This window comes from Drosophila subpulchrella, chromosome 3R, assembly GCF_014743375.2.
Source record: "Drosophila subpulchrella strain 33 F10 #4 breed RU33 chromosome 3R, RU_Dsub_v1.1 Primary Assembly, whole genome shotgun sequence".
Classification (NCBI taxonomy): Eukaryota; Metazoa; Arthropoda; class Insecta; order Diptera; family Drosophilidae; genus Drosophila; species Drosophila subpulchrella.
In genome coordinates this window covers 18,134,230-18,153,034 of record NC_050609.1, presented here as the reverse complement: position 1 = coordinate 18,153,034, position 18,805 = coordinate 18,134,230, and the positions used below count along the sequence as shown (strand labels likewise).

The 18,805-nt window shown below is 38.9% G+C and overlaps 3 protein-coding genes and 1 non-coding gene across 4 annotated transcripts; all 4 read left to right on the top strand.

The window, feature by feature from the left end:
* Positions 1–663: 663 nt before the first annotated feature.
* On the top strand, positions 664–743 carry Trnal-uag. Its single transcript has one exon. It is a non-coding gene; the product is annotated as a tRNA-Leu (tRNA).
* A 2,177-nt stretch (positions 744–2,920) lies between these two features.
* LOC119545651 (serine protease 7) lies at positions 2,921–5,946 on the top strand. Its single transcript, XM_037851376.1, has 3 exons — positions 2,921–3,052; positions 3,775–4,381; positions 5,215–5,946. Exons 1-3 carry the CDS (start codon positions 2,992–2,994, stop codon positions 5,807–5,809), a joined length of 1,263 nt encoding a protein of 420 aa, XP_037707304.1. The 5' UTR covers positions 2,921–2,991; the 3' UTR covers positions 5,810–5,946.
* A 1,209-nt stretch (positions 5,947–7,155) lies between these two features.
* LOC119545650 (phenoloxidase-activating factor 1) lies at positions 7,156–9,412 on the top strand. The gene is made up of 4 exons (XM_037851375.1): positions 7,156–7,714; positions 7,989–8,085; positions 8,145–8,443; positions 8,891–9,412. Exons 1-4 carry the CDS (start codon positions 7,213–7,215, stop codon positions 9,265–9,267), a joined length of 1,275 nt encoding a protein of 424 aa, XP_037707303.1. The 5' UTR covers positions 7,156–7,212; the 3' UTR covers positions 9,268–9,412.
* A 3,044-nt stretch (positions 9,413–12,456) lies between these two features.
* On the top strand, positions 12,457–12,998 carry LOC119554110. Its single transcript, XM_037864879.1, has 4 exons — positions 12,457–12,558; positions 12,626–12,715; positions 12,768–12,815; positions 12,879–12,998. The coding sequence occupies exons 1-4, from the start codon at positions 12,457–12,459 to the stop codon at positions 12,984–12,986; spliced, it is 348 nt and encodes a 115-aa protein (XP_037720807.1). The 3' UTR covers positions 12,987–12,998.
* Positions 12,999–18,805: the final 5,807 nt, after the last annotated feature.

The window sequence follows — 18,805 nt, the reverse complement described above, 5'->3', positions numbered from 1 at the left end:
AGACTTTATGTTGGAGTTTATAAAGAGTTTATAAGAGTTTATTTTATGTTAATAAATATTTTTCACCCTACTCATATGTACATAAATACATAGATTGTATTATAAAACATTAATACCAAGTGAAATTGCCAAAGCTACGAAAATAAATATTATTATTGTGACTATTTATTTTTTAAATTATTTTAGTTTAATTTTTAGTTCTACATATATTTTAAATATTTTTTGTTTATTAGCTAATTGCTTTTTATGCAGAAACAAAGAATTAATCATTAAGCTGCTAAAGAGTGATTGTTATTAATTGTGTCATTGGCTGCCCTCACTTTGGCAAACGAGTTATGGTCTGTGGGTCTTTAGACCTTAAAAAGCTGTCTAACGTTTAACTAATGTTTTTTTATACATTCGAAGATTATCGTCATAATAACTAATACTTATGGTATTACATACCATCAAGCAAAAAATGAATATACATATATGAAGCCATCGCCATGCTTTCCTAGCAATACAGTGTACTATTTAACGTTAAAAATTAGACTAGCGTGAGGCAATTACAAACACAATTACCAGTGAGCAATTACTCAAATAGAATTGTTCTAAATTTAGAAAAATAAGCAATGTTCTTGGTAGAACCTTTTGTTCACTAGATGGCAGATGGCGCCTCGTTGCGGCAGCGTGGCCGAGCGGTCTAAGGCGCTGGTTTTAGGCACCAGTCCGAAAGGGCGTGGGTTCGAATCCCACCGCTGTCAGGTTGAAATCTTTTTTCTATTTTTTTCCTTCACTTAACAGCAGGATGCTGCGTTTTTTACATATTCCACGCCTAATTAGACCTCGCGAAACGGGACCTCCTGACCCGGGGCTCGTTTTTCCGGAACACAAAGACCCCGTTTATCTGTCGCTGACATTTTCCGCGTGTTGCCTTTCAACTTTCAACTCTTCTAGGCCAACCCTTTCTGCGGTAACATGTTGATCCCGTTAACAACCCGCAAAGCGAAAGGGAAATGTCAGGAAATTAAAGAAAGGGTTTGCCGCGGGTTCTGAGCCTTCGAAATCAAATGGATAAAAGTATCAAATGTCCGAAATGTATCCCGTGGTTATTTCCGGCCACCAACTGACTCTTAAATACCACAAAGATTGCTATTGGAAGATAGGCCACTGAAACATTGGGTTTTGTGCGCATTAAGCAAATTCAAAGTTCATTTACAAGTTACACAAAGAACATAAAAACCCAAGAATTCTTAATAACTATATATTTCCAAGGATTTTTGGATTGAAAATCATATTTTTGACCATGCCTAGCAGGCGGTCCCCTATGCAGTTAGTGAATTTTGCTTATTAAAGATAGTATCTCAGTTTTCACGCTTTCAACCAATTAATAGGCATGATTTTTAATAACTTACCCTATACCATTTTTGACTAGCTAAAAACCAATTTCATTAGTCAATTAGTGAATTCCCTTATTAATTAGAAATATAATTCTTTTTTCTGTAAGTTTTCATATTTTTCTCTTTTTCTTTCGCTTATGGAAATTTTTCAGAATCTTCTTCGCGTTAGGAACTGGTTTACATATGTACACTGGTCGGCATATGTATTTTGACAAAATAAAAGTTAAGTATACTCATAACTTGAATTTACTTCTTGTAAACTATAGGCATCAATGGAAAGGTAATTTCAATGCCGTTTGAATGATACAATACATTTCTTTACCCATTCAGTACTTATTGAAAAGGACAAATTTGTGTAAATCAACTTTTAAATTTTTTTTTCAAACTTTTTTCCTCGACTTGAAAACTTAAACTTTTTGATGCAAAAAGTTTCTTCAAACAAAAATAATAGTAACTGCAAAAAGAATTTTTCAAAAATCATTTTCCTTATATTTTTTATGATTTTTTGAAGGTGACAATGTCGGAAAAAATTTGTATGAAAAAGAGAAAAATATGGCTCAAATGCCTGTTTTTAAGCATTTTCAAAAATTCATAAAAAATATAAGAAAAATGATTTTTGAAAAATTCTTTTTGCAGTTACTATTGTTTTTGTTTGAAGAAACTTTTTGCATCAAAAAATTTAAGTTTTCAAGACGAGGAAAAAAGTTTTTAAAAAAAATTTAAAAGTTGATTTACACAAATTCGTCCTTTTCAATAAGTACTGAATGGGTAAAGAAATGTATTGTATCATTCAAACGGCATTGAAATTACCTTTCCATTGATGCCTATAGTTTACAAGAAGTAAATTCAAGTTATGAGTATACTTAACTTTTATTTTGTCAAAATACATATGCCGACCACTGTAGATAGAACCTCGTTAGCTGGTAAATCACCTGGCTAGCCGAGGAATGACGGAGTTTGTTCCGCCGGTGGATTTTGCACGATATAGTTGCTATATATCATTTACGAGAGTACAGGTCACTTGCAGAGAGATGATGCATGACAAACGGGCAAACCCCCTAAAGGGATGCAGGCACCTAATTAGATACAAATACCCTTGAGTTTGTCGTGTCATAAAACGATTCCAGTTCATATAGAACATGTATTTTGCATGAGTAACACTGGTAGAATTAGACCGCTTCCTATTTGTCAAATAGTTTGTGACGTGGATAGGAATTCCTAGCCAATGTCATTGACTTGAGGTCTTGGGTTCCCTAAGTTCGTTGCACCCAAAACAAAAAAGAGAGCTCTTCTTGAGCATAATATTTTGGAACTGAAAGCCTTGGGCGTCACCCAGTGACACGCATCTTTAAGATACACCACATAATAATACTAGCCACTAGATTTAAAACATTTAACCGCAGAACGGAGAACAGTAACGCTCTATTGATAAACCCGCTGTATAGAGCTGCGATCGAGAACCGATCGAGAGATCTCGGTCCACGAAGCCGAGAAGCTGCGGCTATAAAAAGCTCGCACCAACTCCAGATATCTCACAGTCTGTTTTAACGGGTCAGCTGGACACCATACAACTCGAAAGTGATTTTTCATAAACAAGGAAATATAAGCAAAAATGAAAGTGTTCGCGGCGGTTATTCTTTGCATTCTGATTGCCCACGAGGCCAGAGCCCAGTGTGAGTGTTAAGTGGACTTAAGCGGTCCACTGACCATTGAAAAATCCCCCAAATCAAGGGGAAAACGCACAAGTGCACCTCTAATTGAGCCGGTTGAACCTGTTAACAGGGAACATTGCACGCGCCAACATCCAAAGTGGGCAGTGCCCGAAGCCAAGTGATTTGTAATTGTGGTCAAGCTGTGATTGCATTTAGAAAAACAGGATAAAATACCCAATTACTATGGAAAATTACCCAGGCAATTATCAAATAATGTCACTGGATGTGCGATTCAATTGAATATAAACATAACAAGCCATTTAACATTTTATTAATACTATTTCAAGACATCTTACTAATTTCTTAACATTTTTTCAAATTTAAATTACTAATATAAGAGTTCTTATTTAATCTAAGGATCCTTTTCGTATGATGTTATGATAAATTGAAAATATTCACTTAATATTAATAGTTGTGTTAGCAAGTATTTATGTATGATACAACAAATATGGATACATATACATATGATTTTTACAATTCAAGTTAATGATGTGAGACCAAAAACATATTTATTTCATAATCAAGTGCAAGGCGAAAGATATTATCTTGATGTTTCTTTGAGTGTGTCATGATCAATCTGTAGAATAAAGTACCTTCAACCGCAAGAATGTCAGTGAAGAGGCGCGTGCATCTCGGGGCATCCCCTGGAGAACCAGATTGTAATATTTTTATCTCTTCTGCAGATTCGAGATGCGTGAACCCCAACCAAAGGCCTGGACTTTGTGTGCACATTAATGAATGTCAGACACTGTACTCGGTGTTGCAGAAGGCCAGACTAACCGATATTGAGAAGAGTTTCATCAAGAACTCGGCCTGCGGAATGGGCGCGGATAATCGACCCTTTGTCTGCTGCACTCAGGACACGGGTTATGTGAGGAACCAGCGGAAGACTCCTTCTTTTCCCGACTACGATGGCTTTGGAGGCGATTGGGAGGAGGAGAGGCCACAGAGCTTTGCTTTTCCCCGTCAAGAAACGCGTCCTTGGAGCTTTGGCAACCAAAATAACCAGCAAGCCAGAGAAAGGACCTCAGTTCAGCAGACCTCAACTGGTGATGGTTCCAATTTACTGCCCCAGCCGCCCAGCTGCGGGGGCGTGGCCATCAGGAACAGGATCTACGATGGCCAGGACACCGATCTCAATGAGTTCCCCTGGATGGTCCTGCTGGAGTACCGCCGACGAACTGGAAACGGTCTGTCCACCGCCTGTGCAGGATCCCTCATCAATCAGCGATATGTCCTCACGGCTGCCCATTGTCTTACGGGAAGAATCGAGCGGGAGATCGGATCACTGTGAGTATTTTTAGGGGTATATCTTATCTATAAGAAGTCAAGAGTAAGTTCTTTGTGGGCTTGTCTCTTTAGAAATCCATTTTTTATGTTATGTTATCAATCATTTATTGAAGATTCGGAAAGGTTATTGTGAATCTCAATAGTTCTCCCTTGTTTTCATTTTGATACTTAAATATTTTGCGGTTTTGCTTAGCTTATGTAGATATATTCTAACCGCAAGTTCGTCTAGACATTACCAAATCAAAGAAAGTGGAATATTCCTATGCATTAATATCTGTCACAGATCTATAGACAGTTTATGAGGCGCTAAGCAAACACTAGTCATCTTCCCCTTTTATATATCCCTAAGTGATCCCAAATAACCAGATCTTAGAAATGACGTTTGATGTTTGTGCCTGTAGCATTAGGGGGTTTACTATAGATCTGGCTAACCGATTCCGATTCATGAATGGGCGGCAGTTCAATAGCCCACTAGCCGGTGAATCAAGTTTAAGTATTATGAATGCTTAGATTTACGCTCCAATCCAGTTTCTCCCAGTGGGCGAAAGTGGCTTATTCACGCTTATTTGTGTGATAATTCTGAAAAACCGACGGCATTCTCCGGCTAAAAATCAGTAAACGAGGTTAAAGGGATCCCCAGGTCCATAGACTTGGCTAATTTCAAGAATCTTAATTAGACGGCTAACCAGTTTTGATGATTCACCAGCTGGGTCATTCAGGTTCTCAATTCGCTCCGCTCTCGATTTGGCCAAGCCCCAATTAGCAGGTTAATTCTAGTGGTTAATGACTTAAATGGTCATTAATTTGTTGTTCTTTCGCTTATTTCTTTGCAGTGCCTCGGTGAGATTGGGTGAGCATGACACAAGAACGGCGGTGGATTGCCCCCCAGGTGGAGGAAGTTGCTCGCCGGAGGTCCAGCGTTTGGGCTACGAAGAGATCCGGGTTCACGAAAGATACAGCGAAAAGTCCATCAACCAAGTGCACGATATTGGCTTGATTCGCTTGGAGCGCAATGTTCGCTATTCGGATAACATTCGACCCATTTGCCTGCCCTCGTCTGTGGGTGCTGAGACCCGTCAGCCGGGTCAACAGTTCACCGTAGCCGGTTGGGGTCGCACCCTGAAGATGGCCCGTAGTGCCGTCAAGCAAAAGGTCACCCTAAGCTATGTGGATCCCGCCAAGTGTCGTCAGAGGTTCTCGGAAATCAAGGTCAATGTGGAGTCCACACAACTCTGTGCCGGCGGACAATTCCGGCAGGATAGCTGCGATGGCGATTCCGGCGGACCCCTGATGCGATTCCGAGGCGACTCCTGGGTCCTCGAGGGCATCGTCTCCTTTGGCTACAAGTGTGGCCTCAAGGACTGGCCCGGTGTCTACACGAATGTGGCTGCCTACGACATCTGGATCAGGCAGAATGTGCGGGCCTAGAGGCCATTGAACCTCCCGAAGGTTCAAAGCGAAAATTGTGATCTTTACTATCCTTAGCTTAGTATAGCAACTAACTTAGATTTTAGTAGCCGCTTGGAATATTTATATTTTATACAAATACAAACATTTTAATATTATATGCTACTTTTTCTTAAGACTTTCATTGGAATGCTTTCCTAAAAGAAAAGATATGGGGAAAAAAGCTATGAAGAATTTTCTCCGGTGTTTGATACCCGCAGGGTATGAAAGTTTAAAAGAACTTAAAAATAGTTTCAGATCTTTTTTTATTCCATAAGCAATAGCTGTTCAAAAAGAAGTTCCCGAGATAAAAGATTTTCTCTGTGAAAGTGAAACTAACTTTAGCTCCTGGAAGTATGCAATAAAACCACATTCCAAAAATCTAGGAGCTTTTTTGCAGTTAAAAAGGAAATACATAGATAGCGTTTTTCCTGTTGTCAAGTTTAAACTTAATTTCTTATAGCATACAGTCAGCTTTGAACATAGGTCTGAACTTGCTGGAATCTAAGTAACAAAAGAAATATCTTAATTAAGGACTAGAAAATACTATATCCATACCATCTTTGCCTTTACCATTTCATAACATAAATTTTTTAGACAATTGACCATTATACTAAATGTGATACATTCATTACCTGTTAAAGTTTTTTATTTATATTTTAATAAACTATCAAACTATTAAAGCTAGAAATTTTAAGTTACCCCAACAAGGTGAGTGACCTGCTGCGAAGAACCTTTGGGTTTCCCAGCAGAATACGACACCTTCAACAGTCTCGAGCCACAATGACATTGCCACCGCGTTTTAATTGGTGGCTTTTGCGGCGGTAGAAAACCACAAGAAAACTTCCGGTATTGGCAGGTGTTTTTTGTTACGCTTGGACTTTGGACAAAAGCAAAGTCAGGAGCTTTATCAATTCGATACAGCCCCCTAAAAGTGGGCAGTATATTATGGCCAGAGCTTTGTCCAAGCCGCGACTCGTCTCTCACCTTCAACGAAAGTGAAACCAGCTGGCCAGCTGAGTTGGTTATGCAATATGTATTATAACCGGACCATCCGGACGATCGGTATCGGTCGACCCGCCGACTACTGCACTTTTGGACTCGTTTTTTTTCGCCGCCTAAATGGGGCGGGGGCGGGCTCATTTGTTGACACCTGAGCTGGAGCTTTTGTAGACTGAAGACTGAAGACTGGAGAGCCGGCGGGGGTCTATCTTCTTCGGCTCTTCCGACTTTTCGGGGTCTTCGGTTTTTCGCTTTTTGGCACTCCGCTTATACAAACTGCGTTGCCATTCAGTTTCGGTTCGTAAGCCTTTGCCGCCGCTTCTTCTTGCCAAGACGATCGGCAGTATTATATTGTATCTGTGATTCAAGATCATATATACCCCATGCTCGGTTCGGTTCTTCGATTATGGATACTCTTCGGCTGTTTCTACCGTTTCCTGGCCCTTCAGGAGTGCGATATCCCCAATGAATCCAAACGGGGAGTTTGCCTGGAAGTTAGTAGGTGTAAGGCGTATCTTATGGTGCGAAATTCCACAAATTTGCCGTCGGAGAAGGTGAATTTCCTGAAGAAAGTGCAATGCGAGGTGGAGCAGAAAATCTCAGAGGCTGAGGGCTCTTATGAGTCCCTCGTTTGCTGCCCGGCAAATGGCCAGGATTACCTATTTCCCGTGCTGCAATTCTCCAAATTCGAGTACCGAAGATTTCTGGATGTCACTGCTCGTTTCAAGCGGAAGAAACTGAAGCGGAGAATTCAGACAGTAGAGCCAAGCTCGGGATTTAATTTACTGAACGAGTGCGGAAAGCAAGTAACTAACAGAATTTACGGAGGCGAAATCGCCGAACTGGACGAGTATCCTTGGCTGGCTCTGCTTGTCTATAACTCAAGTGAGTCCACAAAACTGTTTAGTACATTACAAAAAAATTTAAGATGAAGGTTTAACCTTTTTATTATTTACTGACAAAAACTTATTAAAATTTGGATAACGAAATATTGCAATTTTCATTATCAAGCTTACGTTAATCAATGGTAATTGATCATTTAATTATGTCCTAAGGTAGTAATAAAAACCCTCAATTATCATTGAAAAATCTTATCAAAAAATGTTTATTTCCTTAATAATTTATAAGAGTTTCTAATAATTTTCTCCATATTTTTTAGATGACTATGGCTGCAGTGGAGCCCTAGTAGATGATCGTCATATCCTAACAGCCGCCCATTGCGTTCAAGGCGAAGGAGTGCGCGATCGCAGAGGATTGTAAGTAGAATTTAAATATATATGCCCAGTTCTCCACAAGAACTTTCCCTTTCGATTAGAAAGCATGTGCGTTTGGGGGAGTTCAATGTGAAAACGGAACCCGACTGCATCGAGGAACCCAACTATTTGAGCTGCGCAGATGCCGCTTTGGATATTGGCTACGAAAAGATCCACGTGCATCCCGAGTACAAGGAGTTCTCCAACTATAAATACAATGATATAGCCATTATTCGGCTGAAACATCCCGTATCCTTCACCCACTTTGTCATGCCCATCTGTTTGCCCAATAAGTCGGAGCCCCTGACTTTGGCCGAGGGTCAGATGTTCTCCGTTTCCGGTTGGGGTCGCACGGATTTATGTGAGTATATCACCAAAATTTGGTATACCTTAGATCCATAGGCATTTTATTAGATACCTATTTGTTAAGCTTTTTTTTGTTTTGAACTTAACTAGTAAACAATGCGTGCTTGATTAAGGGGAAAAACAAGAACCAATTAGGTGTCAAATAATTCTGTTTACTGATCTGTTCATGGAAGTTTTTAAAATCCAAGGCATGGGTTTTTCCTGAGCAACATTAGTAGGTATTGACAGAATTAATTCAACAGGGAAATCTGCTGTTCATACAATCTGCGAATATAATAATATATAATAACCATAACTGACGTTTGAATATTATACAATAATAATTTATAATATTTTAAGTGATTTTTCGGATTTGAGAATATAATATCAGTAATTATACTATAAGCAATCTCATATCTCAGATCTTTAAGATGCATAATTTTTTTCCTTTTTCTTCTTGCAGTCAACAAGTACTTCATCAACATCCACAGTCCCATAAAACTGAAGCTGCGCATTCCCTACGTTTCCAATGAAAACTGCACCAAGATCCTCGAGGGATACGGGGTGCGATTGGGACCGAAGCAAATCTGTGCCGGTGGGGAGTTCGCCAAGGACACCTGCGCGGGGGATTCCGGAGGACCTCTGATGTACTTCGATCGGCAGCACTCTCGATGGGTGGCCCATGGGGTGGTCAGCTACGGATTCACCCAGTGCGGAATGGCCGGGAAACCGGCTGTCTATACCAACGTGGCCGAATATTCGGATTGGATAGAGAGTGTTTTGCAGCAGCAGCCGCGGAAAAAGAGCCAACAACAGACGCAACAGGCCCCATTGCCTTGACGTCACATCAGATTTTTTCTGTTTTCGGGCGGGGAACGAACAATTGGCGCCTAATTAAAGTGGGCATGGCTCCGATTCAGATCTATTTACCTCTACCATATTTGTACATATTTTGCTAATTATCTAACAGCCATCAACTATTTGGTTAAGCGTGTATGTGAATGAGTGCGGAATGCGAGTTCTCGCTAACAAAAGTCTGAAAAACATGTTTCTATTTAAATAAACTACTGAATATTTACCCCTGCTGTTGAGTTTAACTGAAGGGTTGCTAACAATTATTAGGTACTGCTGACTCAGTCGGGAAATCGTGTAACATAACACTCATGGAAAATAGTCATCTTTATCGTTAAATATTAAAATGGTGACCATTAAAAATTTCAAAAGGGATCAATCTATTCAACTTTTATTAGCTTTTATTCCATTTTATAGTAATAAAACTTGGAAAAATAGCAGATCATTATATATGTTTTGATTAAGTGGCATACAAAGTATTTATAAAAAAAAAGCTAGTTTTAGTATTATGACAAATATAAAGAAATGCGAATAGGAACGTCGTTATGACATAGTTCCATAATTTTTTTCATGAATGCATATATTGAAAAATATAATATGGGAATTTATATCATTGGATTAAAAATAATTACATAATGATAACATTAAGATTTTTGTCATTAATATAAGTTTAAACAATTTGGGGTAGGTTAATCTGTTACATTTTTTCTTAAGTATATAAAACCGTTTGGCAATAATGCAATATATCTTTGAAGGTATTTAATGATGAACATTTTTTTAAGTCCCCTATATTTTTTTGAGTGCACCTATTGACTGCTTATCGATCTGGCCCGCGTGTATCAGCTGTTCGGCCGATCGACCAGCTGGTCAAACCCGCTGGTGCAGTGGTCCTCGGCTTGATGTCGTCATTGATTGCCACACTTTGCTTTCACCCGCCATTCGCGTGCACTCAAAACGTGGCTCAAAGGAGAAATAAAAAATAAAAAACAAATGGCCCAGTGATGCAATGGCTGCCAAAAGCCAGCCCATCCAAAACTCAGCCAAATCGGTGCCCAAAACGATGCCAGGCCATTCATCAGGTCTGCCTTGGGTCCGAAAATAGCCAGAAGCCCAGAAAAGAGCCGATCCACTAGCCATTTGTATGCGATGCGCAGGTGTTGTGGCCAAGTGCCAGTGGGCCACTGACCAAAATTGGCCAAAAACGAGCAAATCGAACAAGAAATCGAATGAACCGAAATCCAAAATTCGAGGGGAATACTATGGGGGGATACTACTCAACAGTGCGTCATGGAGTGAAAGTGAACTTGACTCTTTCGACGGGCTGCATTTGATTTAATGCCCCCAACCGGTGATTATGATGTGTGCATTAATATTCATGATGTTTATCAGCTGGCGACGACACCTGTTCGAAAACCAGATCCCAGATCCAAGACTTTGGGGCGCCGGTCCCGTTCCACAGCCATTCATACATATGCTTGTGCAGCTCATTATCGGCTTTTTGGCGATTTTTTCGGTTAACCTTGAACCACATATACGGATACAGATACCGATATACCGATACCCACTCGCAGATACAAACGCACACCCAGGCAAAATAGATATGGGAATTGGCAAACATGAATGACATTGAAACGCAGGGCTTTTCGCGGAACGGTCGGCCAGAAACTGGGTGAGATAATAACCGGTTTTTAATCGGAACTCAAGTGAGAGATGACTACTTGAACCCAGATGGTTCTATAATTAGATTAATATTTTGGTTTTTGATTCATGGATTTTACTTTAAGGTACTCGTATTAATCTATAAGACATTTGGTTCTTAATATTAAATTTTTCCATCAATAAAATCGCAAAATTACATATAAAGAAAATATAATCTTTAATTGAACTTGGCTTAGAATCGAATGATGAGAATACGTTGGATATGCTTAATAAATGTTCTATTATATATTTTAACCAACAAATTTGCTTTTTAAAATGTTAAATGTAAATGTTAAAAACATTTAATAAAAAAGGAATGAACTTATCGTTCAACCTTGAACTTAAAAAAGATATCTTAGCCCATATAGTATTTATGTTCATTTTCATTTACAGATATATCACTAATCATCCGTACTGTCACAATTTCCCCGTTATGTCTGCAACGCATAAGTCTGTTTTTGCGTTTTAAATCAGTTTCTTTAAAAGATCGACTGCATAATTATCAAAAAACATCTAAATCTCTCTTCATTTTATTAAAAGCTAAATATTTATTTTAAAATTTGTATTGACTCAAAATCTGCACAGTTGTTGATCCGGCAATTCCCGTGTCGATCAAAACATCGACCAACTGGCAACCGCATTGAATGGCCAACTGGGCGTAGTAATTCGGTTATGGCCACGCCCACCCGGCAATTATAAAGTCAATTTGAGCTACTTTACCGGGGGACCAAAGTCCTGCGAAATAGCACAAAAGAGTGAAAAGAGGGTGAGAGGAGGAAAGTCTTCTAATCAATTTACCAGTAGGCAACCCCTCGGAAGTTTGATAATTGCATTGGGCTGCGCTTTGTGAAAAGTTTGTTTTTGTGAAAAGTGGGAAATTAGAAGGCAAGCTGGAAAATTAGCCATATGGCGAAGGAAGAAGGGGTTTCCCAGGTAGAAGAATGTCTTTGCCTTCTTCCCTCCCATCGTATAGAACTGGCAATTGCATTTCCATTTCCATTTATCGGCAGCTGAGACCCCATGGACTATAAAACTTTATCGACTTGTTAACTGAGCGACGTATCAATAAATGCCAACGTGCCACACAGACGTTGACATGCCATTAAATGTCACTGCCAAGTGCGTTTCAGGACACATATCCTGGGTCCTTTGAATTTTTGCATGAGCCCAAGGGGTGCTAAAACCCCCTCGAACCCCCGAAGCCACCAAAAATCCAGATCTAAGCAAGGGTAACTGTGAGCATTTGGGCCAAATTGTTGTATAAACTCAATGAAATTAAAATGCGAAAAAGAGGGAAATGAAAATAAAAATGGCAAAGTATCCGGATCGCTTTCATTAGTTAATGGATTGTCCGCCGAGAGAGGGCATTTGCTTCCTATCAGCTTAGAAGTATTTAAATATAGACGTAGTATTGATATCTGAACTGCATTGTCGTTCATTCATAAGAAGCGTACAACTTGTGCGCAACTATCAATCACAATGTGCAACTCAAGTAAATCAGTCGTAGTGCAAAGCTGTCTGCTGCTATTTTTATTATACGGATTTATACTGATTGACGGACAAGAAACTCAGTCCACACAGGTTCGACCGTTTCCAAAAAATGTAATAATATATTTTAAATGACTTAATATACTTTTGTTATTCTTAGAAAATTGCCTACCCCAACACAAAACTATTTCAGGGAAATATTTACTACCCTAACACTGAGCTTCCACTATACAGAACATTTCAAGATAAGGTAATTACTTACTGAAAAGTGTAAACTCAGTCTAAAGAGTTTTTCCTTGCAGATAGAAAGTGTTTCTTCAACCACAACTTTTCCAAATATTTTTTTAGAGGTGCGTTTTTTATTTAATCCGTTTTTACCCAATGTGAATATAATATTATATTCTAATTGACAGGCTGATTACTCTTCCAAGAACCGCCTGAATAGATCGAGTTTTGGTGTACGCAGACAAACAGATCACTTGGGCAGAAGAATTCGGCTACCCCGTCGGAAAAAGCACTAAAAATTTTGTCACTTTAAATATAAATATTGAGTTAAGACAAATATAAAATATTTTACATTAACTACATCGAACGGAATCAGTGCGCCTCATATATCAAAGCCAACCTCCTGAGTGACTTTTGTAGAACATTAGATAATTCAACCACAAACTCATAGAGGTATGCCACTTTAAAATCGGAATCCAATTACCCAAGCTCTGAAATTAAGAAGTACAGTCATGGGTTTCTGTTGTAAAAACCTTTGGAGTTACGGACAAATCGATCATTAAAATGGATAATTTGAATATAGAATATTAGAGAATTTAACCACAAACTCATAGAGGCATGCCATTTCAAAATCGGGATCCAATTACCCAAGATATGGACTTTAGAAGTTCAGTTTTGGGTTCCCGTTCTGATACCCATTGGAATTACAGAAAAATCGAACATTAAAATGGACTAAAAATGGGACCATAGTTTCAAAGATATATTTTAATGCAGATTATAAGAGAATTCAACCACAAACTCATAGAGGTATTCCACTTATAAATCGGGATCCAATTACCCAAGTTATTGAGATATATTTTAATGCAGATTATTAGAGAATTCAACCACAAACTCATAGAGGTATCACACTTGCAAATCGGGATCCAATTACCAAAGTTATGGACTTTCGAAGCACAGTTTTGGGTACCTATTCTGATACCCATTGGAATTACCGAAAAATCGAACATGAAAATGCACTAAAAATGGGACCATCGTTTTTAAGATATATTTTAATGCAGATTATTAGAGAATTCATAGAGGTATCACACTTGCAAATCGGGATCCAATTACCAAAGTTATGGACTTTCGAAGCAAAGTTTTGGGTACCTATTCTGATACCCATTGGAATTATCGAAAAATCGAACATAAAAATTGACTTAAAATGGGACCATCGTTTTTGAGATATATTTAAATGCAGAATTTTAGAGAATTTAACCACAAACTCATAGAGGTATCACACCTGCAAAGCACAGTTTTGGGTACCTATTCTGATACCCATTGGAATTACCGAAAAATCGAACATGAAAATGGACTAAAAATGGGACCATCGTTTTTGAGATATATTTAAATGCAGATTATTAGAGAATTCACCCACAAGCTCATAGAGGCATGCCACTTCAAAATCGGGATCCAATTACCCAAGGTATGAAAAATTGAAGTACAGTTTTGGGCCCCCATTCTGAAAGTCATTGGAATTACGAAAAAATCGGACATGAAAATAGGTCAAAAATTGGACCCTCGTTTTAAAAAAATATTTGAATGCAGAATATTAGAGAATTCAATTACAAACTCATAGAGGCATGCCACTTCAAAATCGGGATCGAATTACCCAAGTTATGAAAATTGTAAGCTCAGTTTTGGGCCCCCATTCTGAAATCGGAAACGGAACGGAAAAATCGGACATGAAAATGGGTTAAAAGTTGGAATATTTTAATGTAGAATATTAGAGGATTCAACTACAAGCTCATCGAGGTATGCCACTTCAAATTCGGGATTAAACTATCCATGTTATGAAATTTTAAAGTACAGTTTTGGGTCCCCATTCTGAAAGCCATTGTTATTACAGAAAAATCAAAATCAAAATAATGTATGTGTTCTGAAAAAGCAACGTAAAGCTCAACCATTTTATTATTATCATTATTAAAATGTCACTTTAGTTGTGAACCACCAAGATAAGTGCCCAAGACTTGAAAAAAAATAAAGAAACATGTCAAAGATGGTTTACATATAAGTTATTCCAAAAATCTACAAATTTAAAATTAGTAGTTAAGCCCAATTGGTTTTTAACATTTCTACACTAGATGTAGAGACAGCCCATCCCCATAAATATGCAACCAAATACCTTAGGAAAACGTAAAGCCAAACCCGCGACTGTACGCACTTGAATAATAATAAAGTCGTTCCGCGCACGTGACCACTAAATTAAGAGTAAATAAAATCAGAGTTCTGATGCCAATATCCTTCGCATGCCATCATCATAATCGCTTTGTAATGGGAAAACTGTCTCGCGATAATAATCATCGTCATCACAATTTTTTTATTTCAGAGCTATAATAATGGCGCACGTGAGGCGAGCAAATGATGACTTTCGCTTTATGCGAAAATTATTATTCGGAAATTTGCATAGGCCTTTGGCAACCCTCGCGAAAATGCGGCACTTGAACCCGCGTTCAATATTTATTAAAAATTAGCAACAAGCTGTTGAAAAATCACAACACAAACAGAATATTATTGCAAAATCAAGCAGTCGCTCAATTCCCTTCCGGTTAGAATTTTTTCAGGGGATTATGGTTTTGGAAATTAATTTTGGGGGGCTCAAAAACTATTTCTTCGTAGAAAATTAGATCATGAAATAAATATTATAGAAACTTAAATAGACTTTCTCAAGAATGTCAAAAAAATGTATTGTTGAAACTTGAAGTAAACTTAAACTTTATTTAGAGGAGTGGGTGTTATTATATAGGGCAATGGGTCATACCTCCAGGGCACTCAAAGGCCTTTCAATAAAGGAATATTTAATTCCAATTACACAAACGACGGCACATTTGCATAGGAAAAAGTGAAACTTAATTATAAGCATTATGTAACTTTTTTTCTAATTGAACTTTTCAGCCGCTGAGCAAACAAACCACCGCCCTGAGGACATTTTTTGTTTTTTTGGTGGGTGTGGCTGAACAAACAGCGACATATGTGAATGTCAGATGGAGAAGGGTGGGGTGGCTTTAACAGCATGTTCGCGACTGTACCAAGATGACAAATTCGTGTAATTTGGGCAGGGAAATAAATAAATAAGGTGAGCAGGAAATGTCACATATGAGGTTATCGAGAAACACTTGCAAGTTTCCCAAGGTTTCAAGAGGTTTCTCCCCTTATATGCCCTTTTTCTTTCCTCTTGAAGAGGTTGCAAAAGTTGAAGTTACTCAACATGGACAGTTTTTGCACATTAGCACGCAGCACTCGAGATAATGCGGTGAATTGGGAAAATCGGGGCGAAAAGGACCTCTTGAGCCTGTCAGTCAGACACTTGGAGGAATTTTCCTCCTGCCCCTTAACAGATTTGGAAAGTCAAATACAATTTGATAGCCGGGTCGGACAAAGCCGAAAAAGACCAGTTAGCGAGGAGGGAGAAAGGTTAAAAGAGCCGCAGGCGGGACTTCAGATACAAAACGTTCCAAATTGGACCACATGCGGACCTTGTCCTTATCCAAACCCATACCAAGCCCATCCCAGCGATCCCGAAAACATTTGGGCAACCCACCAACTATGCAAATAACATTAATTGTTTCGCCAAACAAAGGAAATGCAAAACAATAATCACGGAAAATAGGGAAAAATGGAAACGGGGGAAAACGAGGAAATGGAAACGATACAATTTGGATTTCGAATTGATGTTGGAAAATTATAATGCACATAACCCTAACTCCGGGCAGTCGCGCTAAGCGGAAGCGATTCGTTTAAATTTGATATGGGATATGGTATATGGTATTCGGAAGGTGCAGTACAGTACAGACAGTGCGGACCCACCCCATAAAGCGGTTTCAATGGGCTACAGGGGTGGGAGACGAAAAGTCGCCGAATACATCAAACGCCAACAACCCTGGCGCAATTTTTGGGTTACGAGGTGAAAATCCCCTGCTCCGAAGACTCCTTTAAGACGCTTTTCGATCCCAACTCACATGCCAAGAATGCACTTTGGAAAAAACAAATATAATATTTTGAATTTTATTTTAAAGTTAACAAGTCCCATTTTTCAAGACTTTTTAAAATAAGGGTACTAATATCAAAGCTTAATTAATTATTAACTTAAAGAATTTCATTACATTGATTTAACTTAGGGATTGCAATAAGACTACCTTTGTAAAACACTGTACACCAAATATAGAATACAAATTTAAGTTTCCATAGTTAACCAAATAAAGATAAGATGATATGAGGTAAAAACTGTTAAAAATCATTTTATAATGATATGTAGAACTTGTTAAACCTTTTCTTGAAGTGCCTTCTGCAGTTTTCTTTTAATCGCTCAGAGCGAATGTCGAACAATGAGTACAGCCTCTTTCCATTTCTCCAGCCTTTTCCCGTTCCATCTGGTTTTCCATCTCCAGTGACTTTTCCCTCTTCACGGCTTTATTGTTGTTGTGCTTGTGTTACAGTCCAGCGATTTGCATATGAATGAACGTAATAAGGCAGGGCAGGCAAATTAAAAGTAAGCAGGGTGCTCTCCATCTCCAGATCCAAATCCATTCGCATCCTTACAAAAGAAGGCACATATGGAGTATCCGAAAGTGCCGGTTGTAACTGGTAATGAAACATTCCACGAGTGCGGAATTAATAGGAATGATTTGTCTTTTGTTGCTGGTCGGAAGAAAAGCGCCTGAGAAGGATTCTCTAAATTGCATTCAAATGTTTAATTGAGCGGAAGGAGGAGGACCAACATGTATAGATCTCGAGGGGAGGGGAGAACAATAAAGAGACGTTTGATAAACCAATCCATTTATAGGGTCGTATATTTCGTAACATCAACCCTATGTTAAGATATGTTAGGATCTCTTCATATTATTAAAATAATAAACAGATACATTAAATATCAAATCGTTAGTTATAATCTTAATAATAATAATAATTATAAAAGAGACTTAAAACGTATTATAGTCGGGTCTAATGATATATAATTTAAATTTCCCTCGAGATTTTAATCCCAAGACCGTTCCAATTAGACTAGTACCCATTGAGTTGGACTAAATTAAGGTATCCCCCCGAAGAACTATTAGTTCAGCCAGTTCTAAGGTCCAAGTTCCCTAATTGCAGTCCTAGTGAACTGTTACTAATCAAGTTCCATTTCCCACTCACGACATTCCCTTTGATTGACTCCAATTATCGGTTTGCTCCGTCAGATACGAATGCCATATATATATATCGCAAGTCCATGCACGAATGCTAAAGAAGGAAATTACTTAAATCGAAATTACGCCGCATTAGAAGGAAGGACCAAGGGTCCATGTCCAGTTCCTTAGTCCTGGCACGACATCAACATTGAAATTTAATCAACTTGGTTTTTCCGGCCAACTACTCATCGATGTTGATTTCCTTCTTTTTTACTATGCTAAGCGCACAAATGATCCGAGATGGAGTGACCAGGGGAAAGACCCTTCTCGGCACACGCATGGAGTTCATTGATTAACGATTTCCACAAAAGCAGAGGAGAGAGTTTTCCACCCGAGGGAAAAGCAGGACACGCACACATCACATAATCAAAAAATTAAAATCTCTTTATGTTTTTATGCGCGCTGATTGAATGGTTCCATTGTTGTTATTGCCGGACAGTTTGATGTGCCATTGATGGACTCGACTAATCGCCGGACCGGCCACCCCTTGGAATCATCTCCTCGGAACACCCCTGGTCATCGCCAGTCGAGTGTAATGGATACGAGAAAAGGACCAGAAACATTATATCCTTTTGGCCGCGGGCGCAGGAAAAGCGCCGGGAAAACCAGAAGGAAACCGCGACGGGGAACATGGAAATTGTTACTCCTTTGTGTGGCTTCACTTTCACATGTGGCCTTTTCCATTTCCCATTTTCCCAGGTAGCATTTAATTAAGCCCCAGTGCCGCGAGCTTTCTGCTAATCTCTAATCAGGTTATTACATATACCAGACTTTCCAGCGCTTCCCTTTGAGGTTGGGTCCTCTTTGATTCGCTAATTGGGAGTGAGTGTGAGCAGGGGATTTCACACCTCGTGTCCTCGAAAAGACAAGAGAGCCGGTCTGACAGGTTTAGGGTTCTTTGAAGTGGGCCT

Bases quoted from the DNA above. Each gene is read 5' to 3' on its own strand.
- LOC119545651 (XM_037851376.1), top strand. From the start codon at position 2,992: ATGAAAGTGTTCGCGGCGGTTATTCTTTGCATTCTGATTGCCCACGAG. The intron at 3,053-3,774 runs GTGAGTGTTAAG...TCTCTTCTGCAG, and splicing joins CCACGAGGCCAGAGCCCAGT to ATTCGAGATGCGTGAACCCC. The intron at 4,382-5,214 runs GTGAGTATTTTT...ATTTCTTTGCAG, and splicing joins GAGCGGGAGATCGGATCACT to TGCCTCGGTGAGATTGGGTG.
- LOC119545650 (XM_037851375.1), top strand. From the start codon at position 7,213: ATGCTCGGTTCGGTTCTTCGATTATGGATACTCTTCGGCTGTTTCTAC. The intron at 8,086-8,144 runs GTAAGTAGAATT...CCTTTCGATTAG, and splicing joins GTGCGCGATCGCAGAGGATT to AAAGCATGTGCGTTTGGGGG. The intron at 8,444-8,890 runs GTGAGTATATCA...TTCTTCTTGCAG, and splicing joins TTGGGGTCGCACGGATTTAT to TCAACAAGTACTTCATCAAC.
- LOC119554110 (XM_037864879.1), top strand. From the start codon at position 12,457: ATGTGCAACTCAAGTAAATCAGTCGTAGTGCAAAGCTGTCTGCTGCTA. The intron at 12,716-12,767 runs GTAATTACTTAC...TTTTCCTTGCAG, and splicing joins ACAGAACATTTCAAGATAAG to ATAGAAAGTGTTTCTTCAAC. The intron at 12,816-12,878 runs GTGCGTTTTTTA...TCTAATTGACAG, and splicing joins TTCCAAATATTTTTTTAGAG to GCTGATTACTCTTCCAAGAA.